Consider the following 11,851-nt stretch of genomic DNA (forward strand, 5'->3'; position numbering starts at 1 on the left):
TACACAAAACGTGACTAGCTGCAGTCCCAAGCAGCCTGCTGTAGTTGACCCAGCTTGAGCAGAGATAGACAATTTGAAGTGGTCAGGCCCAACCACAGCCATTTTGTCATTCTGTAACTGATAGAACAATATCATTGTGTTTCTTACTTGTTGATGTTTTAGAAGATGTTGCAGTCTGTTATTTGAAGTTATTTTCCACGTTAGTTGATGGGTAAGAGAAATCTGATGTGTCTTTTAAATGCTAGTCTTCCATAGACCAGAAATTGATCAGAGGTATCAATAATTGCAGGTTTTACAAACCTTGCAAAGTCAATGTAGGTGGTTCTAATCTGACAGTTTGAGCATTTGTATCTCTTGGAAAAACACCAAGCTTGTAAAACGATGCGTCAGGTGTGTTCCCATTAGCATGACAGCAGTACTTCTGGTTTTGTTACAGGTTCCATCTGGGTTGTTCATACCTAGCATGGCAATTGGAGCAATAGCAGGAAGGATTGTAGGAATTGCAGTGGAGCAGCTGGCTTACTACCACCATGACTGGTTCATTTTCAAGGAGTGGTGTGAAGTTGGAGCTGACTGTATTACACCTGGTCTTTATGCCATGGTTGGTGCTGCTGCATGCTTAGGTAAATAAAATGTAACAAATAAGTATCTGATTTCTTGTATGTTGCCAAAACAGTGGTTAAGAAATGAGATATAAACGTGTGCAGTTTTGGAACACCATTTTATATGGACTTCTGTCTTTTCAGAATAATACATTCACATCTCCACACGAGACTGTCAGATCCTTGTGATCTGAGGAATAACATGTGACATTTAAATTGATAAGAGAAGCATTTAAACGGCAGTGTTTGCTTTCTGTCTCTGGTATCGAGAGGTGTCATTACCACACCAGTCTGAAAAACCAGTTTTGTGAAATGTGTGAAGTGGAGGATTTGCGAAGTCAGGTACTGTTGAAATTATTACAAGGAGGTGCATGATCAGCTGCCGCACCTACATGATGTGCAGAAAAAGTTCTTGCAATTCATAATCCAAACAAAACTGTCAGAGGTTTCTGATGGTTCGGGGAGTCCAGCTTGAGGGGTTTCTAACAAGTCTGATTTACAAACTGCCGAAAATCAGTGTCATGGAAAGAGGCTGAGGTTGGGCACTTAAACTAGGACAGGTTTTTTGAAGGCCTTCTCTTGTCCTCACTTGTAATTTCATTGCTTTAGAAATTAAGTTTAAAATCTATTAGTACAGATTCAACGAAAGGAAGACCTTTTCTTTAAGGTAAAATGCATTTGAGTGATGAAGTAAACTAGTGGTACAAATGCAGTATTTTGAGAAGTTGTTTGTTTTTTTAATAGTTCAACTTGAATCACTTTTGAATGCATTGAAAGAAAGATCGTATTCTTTCCCTAAATGAAGATATGGCATGAGAAACCTTGGCAGAAAAAACATCTTGAGTACTAACAAAAGAGAAATACAATCCCTTCCTTCTCTCATTGTCAAAGACGTTTCTTTTCATCAGCTCAGAATTCTCTTTAGCTTTTATGATCCAACAACAGCATTAAGATCCTAATCCTTTGGACAACATAGCTGTTGAATTGCTACCTGCGACTTCCTGCATTCCTTCCATTCTTTTACCATATTCTCACCTTACTGGATTTCCTTGAATTTCACAGTATTTTTAAGCTAGGTGTGGTGTGGAGAAATACAGTTTTATTCTTAATTTACACAAAATAATTACACCTATTTTTCAAATCCTGTAATTCTCTCACTTTCTAGGAATTTTCCCTAAAGCTCTTTTTTTTTTTTTTTTTTTACTTCTGACAGCTTTTTGTTCACTTTCCCTGTCTGCTTTTGTTTGTATTATACAGAATGATGCTTATCAGATGATCTTTAATGGCAAAGTTACGTTTGTAGTTCTCAATGGGAAGGCAGGAAATTCTGAATTCATCATTATCTGATACCAGAATGTTACTGGCTACCATTTACCATTTTTTTGTTGCAGGTGGTGTGACAAGGATGACTGTGTCCCTGGTAGTTATTGTCTTTGAGCTAACAGGAGGGCTGGAATATATTGTGCCCCTAATGGCTGCAGTCATGACCAGTAAGTGGGTAGGAGATGCCTTTGGTAGGGAAGGCATATATGAGGCACACATCCGACTGAATGGATATCCTTTCTTGGATGCAAAGGAAGAATTTACTCACACAACACTGGCTGCTGATGTTATGCGACCTCGGAGAAGCGACCCACCTTTAGCGGTTCTGACGCAGGATAATATGACAGTGGAAGACATAGAAAACTTGATCAACGAAACCAGCTATAATGGTTTTCCTGTTATTATGTCGAAAGAATCGCAGAGACTAGTGGGCTTTGCTCTAAGAAGAGATTTAACTATTGCAATAGGTAATTATCTGACAGTCTTGCGTGATTATATATACCAATTTAAATGATTTTATAGCTTAAAACACAATTTATTTGTATGTTACTAGACTTATTTAAGGTTCAGATACCCTGCAAAATCTGTTTCTTTATGCAGGTATATGACTATCTTCAACAGCAGGCTTTGAAGTGGAGAAAATACTACTCTCTTTGTCATAAAGCCACACCACACTGAAGTCAGCCAAAACATCATCTAGTCCAGTATTTTTGCTGGTTTTGAGGCTTTTCACAGAATGAGTCACAGACTGGTTTGGGTTGGAAGGGGCCTTAAAGATCATCCAGTTCCAGCCCCGCTGCCATGGGCAGGGGGGACCTTCCACAGGCCAGGTTGCTCAAAGCCCCATCCAGCCTGGCTTGCTAATACCTCTTTTCCCCAGGTGGCACTGCACTAACACTGTTCTTTAAAATTGGGTGATTCTCATTTTCAAATAGCAGGATTCTGTGAGAATTAAAAATGTCCAAGGCATTTTTAAATTTAAATGTATGCTGCACTTCTCTGTGACAGGTTTTATGCATAAAATTGTACTAGGGAGAGATAAGCGGAATACTTCTTACTTTAGGTTTCTGCTTTTCAATTTGTTTTGTAATGGGAAGTTTGCACATGAGCAAACAAACCCTGTTTGAGCCCTCGTTCTCTGGGTGCCTATTAGAACTTGTGTGACACTTGTGACAGTGCTTTGTGCACCGCTAAGAAAAATGCTGTGGATTTTGAGGACGCTGTCATAACCAGAGGAAAAAATCACTGTTATGTAAGGAAACGCTGCAAAACTGTAATTTCTGGTGCATGACACCAGTGATGGAAATTGCATCTTAAACTACTTTTTTTTTCTTTTTATTATTTTTTTATTTAATTCATAAAATTGTACATTGACAATTATCTCTTTAACAGACACTTGAGAAACAGAAGTCTCCTGAAACTTTAAAACCACAAAAGTTTTGTGAACACAACACTGTTTTACTTCAGTAAAACTTTTGCCTATGGTCTTAATACTCTGTATACCATAGTATTACACTGCGTAGGATGCACAGAAGCATCCAAAACTGAGAAACGATTTAGACGTCATACTGGTTTAAGTTTGCATTTACCTAAGAGTTAAAGGGGTAACAGCAGAACATTCTTCTAATAATATACTTTCACAGGTAGGACTCATTTCAGCTGCTCATGCTGAGATCACATGGTGCAAGTTTTGCTTAGTCTTGGATTTTGTGTGGCTTAAGAGAGCCCTTGTGTGAAATAGTTCTGGGTATGGCAGGGGAAGCTGTTGTCACCCAGGTGATGAAGGTGTGAAAAGGCAGAGGCAGTTCAGAAGTATCTAAATAAATTCATTATAAACAAGAAGACAACATTTTCAGAGTGCTCAGAAATGAGTTCTTTGGTTTTAAATCCACAGTAATTCCAGCCGTTGGAATCGTGACAGGAGAACTGTCAGCTGAGATTGGCTTTCCCCTTGACAGTTTCTTCAGCAGGCGTGTGCTTCCTGCACGTTATTCTTTAAGTCCTTCTACCTCTTTCTAGTAAATAAAAGTCATTTATTGGAGCGAGGAAGGTAGTAGCCGAAGAATGGCTAAAGCTGTGTGGTAGATGGCTTTTGTGATTTCTGCACAAACACCCATTAGGGATATAGCAGTGGCTATGGGAACACATCAAAATAGCATATATCAGAGTCTCAGCATCTAGAGAATAAGATCAGAGTCAGGTAGTGTTGATTGATCTGTTTGCACTAACTTATCTTACTCCAAGAATATAAATTCTTCCTCCTCTGCTGTTTCCCCCCTCCCTCTTTTTCTTAAAGAAAGTGCTAGAAAGAAGCAGGAAGGGATTGTTGGCAGCTCCAGGGTCTGTTTTGCCCAGCATACACCATCACTTCCAGCAGAAAGCCCTCGGCCTTTGAAGCTTAGAAGCATCCTAGATATGAGCCCTTTCACCGTGACAGACCACACCCCAATGGAAATAGTGGTGGATATTTTCCGGAAGCTGGGTCTGAGGCAGTGCCTTGTAACACACAACGGGTGAGTTAAGTGGCAGCAACGCTGTTCATTGTGTTGGATACAGTGATTTTCACTTCTAGGATCAGAGTATTTGAACCAGGATATATTCCAGGATGGCAGTATTTGAACGAGGAAGTTTGGTACTGCAACTGAGGACCCTAACTGTTCGCTAAGAAGGTGCTGTGCTGTGACGCAACTCTTAAATTCTTACTTCTCCCTCATATTCCACCTAAGCAGGCAGGTGATCTCAGGTATTTTAAGATGTTCTGTTAAAAACTCGCTCTCATTCAGCAAGTTTTGTGTGTGCAACTTGCTGTTGCACACACATGTGGAGGAGACACAACCCCTCCACCTGCGTGTGCACCACACAAGACAATTTAGTTGTGTGGTAAACAGTGCAAGGCCTGCGTTTCCTCATTTTTATCTATGTGCTGTGAATGTGTCTGCTGTTGAACATCTACAAATACTTGGGTTTGTAAAAAAAAAAATAGTGGGAGAAAATGATTCAGTCTTTGTCTCTTCTTCTGGAGTTCACTGATGGTGATTACCACCAAGCTCTTGGTTTCAGAATACTGACAACCAAGTAACTGCTGCTAGTTCTGGAACTTCAATCTGCAGCTTTTGTTTCTACATTCTTCAAAGCATCACAAGAAAACTATTCTATGATTCTATTCTAATTTTAAGATTTAGAATGTTTGTAATGATACTATAGGGAGTTGTCATGTGATTACCTACGAAATAAATCAGCCCCGGGCATGGAAACATAAATGTTCATTATAAGTGTCTCTTATCTAAACTGCTACTTTTTTTTTTTTACATTATCTTTTTCTTTGTAGCTGTTCCTTTAACATTCTGCTTTCCTTGACACACATTGCACTTCCTACCACAGTATCTTGCTTTCTCTTCAGCATGTCTTTGAAGGCACCTGGGGAGTGAAACATAGTCTGCTAATCCACCTTATTTAGGATCAGTGTCTATGGGAAAAACTCAAGAAACCTGAAAGAGGGATGGGACTTCCTTTGCTTTGCTGTGAGCAAAAGGGTTGCTGCTATAAGTGGCAAATACTCAAATATCACATTGGTTTACAAGTTTATTTTCTCAGGTGTATTTTAAAACAAATTTATTTTAAATGTTCTCTTGCTGCTTTTCTCTTCAATGCATCCCTGTATTTGAATGGCAAGTGTGTGCTTTCAGAAGCATAGATGACTTTAAAAAGCCTTCTCACATGGGGAGAGGATGTATGATCTGACAGTCAGTGCAGGCATGCAATTATTCTTGTTTTGGGGAAGGAAACAGAACTGATAGAACTTCAATGAAGAATATTTGCTATGATCATTTTTTTCTTGGTTTCTGTCATGGTTATGTGCTCAAACGTTGACATTGATGTTAAAATCAACTCTCTAAAAAGCCTAATTGTGCAAAGCTATGTCAAACTGTACTTCAGTTTTTTAGTTGTTTTATGATAAAGCAGCAGCTAGTATGGATGGCCTTAATAATTTGCTGTTTCCAGACATTCATTTTTTGTTGTCCTGCTTCAGTTTGCACCCTTGTGATGTTCCCTGTGTCTACTGTCCATTGCAAGGTCATATAAGTAAAGCACTAGTGGTAGTTGGCCATGGCATACAGCCATGTGGACAGCAAGGACTAACCTGTATTTTGGCAAATTCCCTGCAAATTGAGCATCCCCACATAAAGACACACATCAGTGTACTGGTTCCAGTCCAGACTGGAATAGGAACTGTGCAAAAACTGGTGCTGGTGACAGAGAATTACATAAAGACTGACTCTCATTCTTCCTTTATTTGTACCAGAATACACATTCCAGGGAGTTGCTCTTGATTATACTGTCAAGAATTAGGAATTCGTCTGTCTGTTTGTAAGCATACTGGGTAACACTGCTCTGTAGAGCAGTTTAAAACCTAAATTGCTATGACTTTGCACAGTTATTACTGTGTTCATTTACTGTGGTTTGTTAAAATTGTGAATAATACCTGTATGTGTGAGGAGAAGTAACTACTAAACCAAGGAAATAAAGAGATTTTTGTTTCAGGGCCTCTTAAAACCTGAAGAGATGTAAATGTGGGGAGAAGGGAGAAGCCATGTAATTGATACGAGAAACATACTTCTCTGGGGTGGTTGAAGATGCAGTTGTGTTCAGCATTTGGGAGGAGTCTGGGAAAGGGGTACTGACTTTCAAATCATTTTTCATTGAATCATCTCATTAGCTTTCCTGCAACCATTCTTTTTCTTCTATTTTGTTCTAATCCTTTTTCATTATAGAACTTTTTTTTTATTTGATTTCACACACAGTTATTAGCATAACATGATCTGTTTCAGGATTGTCTTGGGGATCATCACAAAGAAGAACATATTAGAGCATCTCGAGCAACTAAAGCAGCACGTCGAACCCTTGGTGATTAGATATATCAGATCTCATAATTAGACACATTAGAAGTCAGGAAGCATGAAACTTGTGAACTGTTCAGGGCTTTTATGACATCGGCTGAACAATGAAATCATCTTATGCTAAAACTTTCTACTAAGCCATAAAACAACATGTACAAAATCCTTTGGTAGAAATGAAGCTGTTAATATGGATGTACTGTTAGTCACAACATTACAGGAAAGTCAACAATAGACTTTCTGATACTTCTGTGCTTGAGGTAACATAGATCCATGCAGTTGATCTGCTGATTTCCCCAGGTGGGAAAGCACACAGCTAGGAATACTTCTTCCCTGACTAATAATGCAAATTAAGATTTTCGTATATGCCAATTTATTTTTCTGACCTTGACAGCTTTAAATAGCTGTCAGATAGCAAAGTGTCTTGTCTTTTGAGAAGCAAACCCCAGCACGTTTTTAATGTACTGCAGCATTAGATCTTCCCTGTAATCCCCCTTGATCAATGTGGTATTTCTAAAAGTACTCTTATTTTTAGTGAATTCTGTGATATTATGTAAAGTTCTGTGATTCTGCTGCTGTTCCCTGCAGCAATTCATGTACTCCTTTATAAAGTGTTCACTGATACCCTAAGCCACCAAGTGGCAGCTACTGTACTGACTGTTGACTTCAATCGATTGATTGATGGATACTGTTTTAACCATGATGTTGTGAACTAACCTTAGCCAGATGGTAGACTTTGCCTTAATTTGGACATGGTTTCTAGTTACCTCTCTACTAAACATGCCCACCAAGTTTAGCTGCTTATGTGCAAAACATGCTAATTATGTTCTCATTTTATGCTAATATTTCACAAGTATTTCATGCGTCCTTTAATATGACAAACTGAAATGTACTAACCACAGTAACGAGGGCAGCAGCTCATTCATTCTGCTCTTTGCTTCTCCTGTGATATTATCCTTTTGGACAGTCTCAACCTTGGTATTTTGAAGAGTTACAATTATAAAGCCATGAAGACCCTGTCATAAGAGCACAGTGTTGAAATTGGAAAATGAAAAGTCTATTTTATTATTCTCAATTTGTTTTCTAAAGGAGTGAACTCCAAACCCTGGTTAACGTGTTTGAGTTACAAAACCTCCGTGGCCCATATGGTGTGCTCTTATGAACACGTTCAGCCTGAGCCAGTGAATCAGACTGGCAGGATCATTACAAATTATAAATGGAGGGAAGGGGAGTTTGATTTGCTCTCAGGATTTTGGGCCATCAAGCGGTATGTTACTTCTGATGGCTAGGTTGGAACATGCCTCCCTTATGAAACGGGATCAATATCACTTCTTTTTCATGCCTCTTTTTTCTTTGTCCCTCTTTTGTTACTTTTTTGTTGGCATACGCTAATCAAAATTTTATTTTTGTAGACACAAAAAGTTAAATAAAAAATTGTCATGGGCTCTGCTTGTATTCCTTGTATTTCATCAAACCAGACTACAGCTGTCAGAGACCATCCGATAGGGTGTCTCAGCATTGCTGTCTTTTAACAAACGGGTGGTTCCTCAATATTTCAATTAATAAAATGTTCTTGTCTAAATAAGAAAATCAGGCTTTTTACTTTTGCTCTATTCCTGTCAACAAAAAGGACTTGGCTACAGATTTGTTCTGCTTTATTATTTTTTCCTGCTTGGATTAATGCCGATTTTCCATTTATGCTTTTCAGGCGCCTCCTTGGCATTATAACAAAAAAAGATATCCTCCGTCATATGGCCCAGACGGCAAACCAAGACCCCGCCTCAATAATGTTCAACTGAAACCCATAGCTGAGGAGAGAGAGGAAACGGAAGAGGAGGTTCATTTGTTGAATAGCACAACACTTTAGTCTGGGGGATGCTTCCAAGATCAGAGATGAGAGCTGGGTTTTTGTGTGACAGTGCTGCTGGAAATCAGGAGTTGGTCTGGGGGAATATGTGGCAAAGAGGAGGAAGGCTGATGGGAGCATGGGAAGGGAGAGCTGCTGTCCTGCACTGGATGCGTCCCGAGGCATCAGGTCTGCCATGATAGTGCAGTGGGTGAGCCATGCGAGGTGGCACAATTCTCCAGCCCCAGCCTGGTACTTCAGCATTGAAGAGATGTGTTCTTAATCCCTGTTTCTGGAGGGATCATTCCGATTCGAGCCATCTTATGGAGACTGAAAGGTCTTGCCCTTTTCACCATTGAAACTGTTGTGTTAAGTCATGAAATGTATTAATTATTACATGTCACCTTTCTACATTCCAGAAGAGCTTTATTTCTCTCTCTCCTGAGCCGTAACAAAGCCTCTTTAAAATTGGTGTGCCCTTTCGAAGCAGTTGTTTCTCATATTGAGATGTACTGTGAGTTACTGAGGTTTGATCACAAGAAGGGAGGTTTTTCTTGTGCCATTAATCGTGTAAGTTTGTACATCATGAAATGCTTGGGGCGGTACAGATGCACTGCGACAAAACCAGACTGAACAGGTAATACCTTGTGAGAACTGTGCAAGGCTCCTTTCAACCCATGTGCCGTTGGGGTAGGAGAAGAACTAAAACTGGACAAAATGAGCGTTTCAAAGGAAGATACTGGTTTTGCTGCAGAAAATATCAATAATGTGACCTGGTCTTATGCAATTTTTTGTATTATTGAAAACACTATGATATATACCAATGGTGTGCAGTATAAGGATAAATACTGCTATTCTACTAGTTAAGAGCTGGAACAATTCTGTATACGTGTATCTGGTAAAACTGCATGCTACACTGGAGATCTTCCCCCACCTCCTCCCCCCCCCCCCCCCCCCCCCCCCGAAAATTTGGGAAAGGTCATTTTTATTTTCCTCTTCTCCACAAAAGCTGTTCCACTGCTGACATGGTAAGAAGAAATGTAACTCATAACTTGCACTAAATGTATATTATTTTTCTTGAGGTTTTCCCATTCTTTATTTATATTTGTATGGATTAAAAATTATTAAATATGAATCAGTTAATATCTCACATAACTAATTACCTTTTTAATGTGATTTTATAGAATAATTCATAATCCTCTGCACGGAACAGAGGATTAGAAAATGTTTACAACTAGATGAAGGGTTGAAACAAAATGGTTTCTTTATGATCCAACACACGCAAGATCATTTTCAGATACAACTCTCACTGCCGTTACCTTGAGGTTTCCTTTTCCCTTTACTAGCAGATAACTGGAACAGGAATAGTAAAATTTTATTTTTAAAAACTGCAGGGTTTAAAAATAATAGCAGGAAAGCAACTGTAAGCATTAGATTGCTTTTGACTTTTTTCTTTTCCAAGTGTATAGAGGTGTAAATGATACGTAGCTACAGGAGGTGAGCAGCGGGGCAGAACCGAATCTAGTACTTGAAACTTTGGCAGGACTTTAACATCCAGCAGCAGCAGACGTGCTGGCAGGTGAACTGGCAGGTCCCTAACATTTTCCCCATCACTAGATTGTTCCATAGTCATTAGAACAAGCCGCCACAAGCACATGCAGAGGAGAAAAGGCAACATGCTGTAAGCCTCAAGTGCAGGGGCAGGGGGAGAATCAAGAAATCCGCTGACAAACATGCTTTAGAATATGGGATTAGGTAAAATTTCCTTCTTTTACACTCCCAAGACTGCAAAAGTTGTAAGCATATAAATGGTAAAAGTCCAAAATAACAGTCCGAGGTATCTCTAAGGCATTCAGCAGAGTTACCACAAATATCTTTATTTGAAAAGTACTTGGTAGATTTTAAGTATAATAAGATACTGAATTGGCATTCTGGTACTTTTGGCAAATCTAAAACAATGCCTGTGCTTAAGTGCTCTGCTGTTTTACCAGTTTTTTTTGGGTATAAAACTGCCGTCTACAGCCATCATCTCATCTCGTGCAGCAACAGGAACCAGTAGGAAGCAAAATGTGCCAGTGGGCTCATGGTTATCTGCCCCAGTAGTAACAAAAACCAGGGCATTGAGCTGTGCTAAGGTGGGAGGGCTGCAGAACCAGCTGTATTCCTCCACATGAAGTCAGCGCTTGTGGTTCAGAATCAGTTCTGTTGCAACATCAGCCTGAAGGAACTTTGCAGAGGAAGCTACATAATGAGCAGGATGTGGCCATTCCCAGAGGCAGCTCTGCAAGTTGTCCATGCTGCCGAGTTCTGGTGTCTCCTTTTTATACAGTGTAAGAATACAAACACACTACACCTACAAACCCTGTTTTAAACCAGTTGGAAACCTCTGCTGCCTGATGTTCTCATAGAACACAGCTGTCCATGATTCTGCAGACCATCTGAAGGGCAGTTCACACCCGTGCCGTGTTTTAGAATTTCAGTATGGCTGCCAAGTGCTGCATAGAAATTGTGCATCTCTTTTCTTACCTGCTGAGTTTTCCCTGTTGACATTGAAAACATGCCTCAGATGTTGTTATAATGAAGTCTGTTTGCCTGTGCTGTGCAACACAACTTCTCAACCGTACAGCTTCCAGCGCCTTACTCAAGTTACCAATTTGGAAAAACATGAATGTGGTGGATGGGAGGGGAAATGTCAGCATTTTTTTAGGTTTTCTTTAAACCATTCAGTTACTGGTTCATGAAGAATGCATTCTTTGTTAATCTGTGATGTTGCCTAGGGCTGTATTTAATATTGATCTTAATGTTTTTATTTATAATAGTGTGGTAGAGCTGCAGATCATTGCAGTAAAAATTCCGATTACTGTGATGATTTAATCAAACATTAAAAACTTCTGTATGACCATTTATTGTTCTGTCATGTTTTGCTGTCGTTTTCATCACCAGTATTTGTGTTGATTTCTGTATCTGTTTTCCCTGGGAAAAAGTTAACCGGTAGAAACTTTCCATACAAAGCCAGTAAGCAGATGAAAGAACAAAATGAGTTCTTGTTACTTCTGTGAGTTACAGGGCATTCATATAAAGGTCGCTTATACTTGGAACCTAAAAAGTAAGGAGGAGCAAGACTGAAATTTCAAGGAAGTACCTCCTGTTATAAAACATTAAATTCTGGGCCCATGGAAGTGTCC

At 39.4% G+C, this 11,851-nt stretch overlaps 1 protein-coding gene across 5 annotated transcripts in view; it reads left to right on the forward strand.

Moving 5' to 3' along the window:
* Positions 1-11,568, forward strand: part of CLCN3 (chloride voltage-gated channel 3) — a 63,194-nt gene extending 51,626 nt beyond the window's left edge. For 3 of the 5 annotated variants that reach the window (XM_065694358.1, XM_065694348.1, XM_065694366.1), the window contains 5 exons: positions 437-623; positions 1,994-2,392; positions 4,222-4,438; positions 6,755-6,830; positions 8,529-11,568. In XM_065694358.1, coding sequence (XP_065550430.1) covers positions 437-623; positions 1,994-2,392; positions 4,222-4,438; positions 6,755-6,830; positions 8,529-8,687 — 1,038 coding nt within the window. In that variant the 3' untranslated portion in view covers positions 8,688-11,568. The remainder of the gene's footprint in view (positions 1-436; positions 624-1,993; positions 2,393-4,221; positions 4,439-6,754; positions 6,831-8,528) is intronic. The other 2 variants (XM_065694374.1, XM_065694384.1) reach the window with 1 other exon arrangement.
* Positions 11,569-11,851: the final 283 nt, after the last annotated feature.

This window comes from Lathamus discolor, chromosome 1 (genome assembly GCF_037157495.1).
Source record: "Lathamus discolor isolate bLatDis1 chromosome 1, bLatDis1.hap1, whole genome shotgun sequence".
Lineage (NCBI taxonomy): Eukaryota > Metazoa > Chordata > Aves > Psittaciformes > Psittacidae > Lathamus > Lathamus discolor.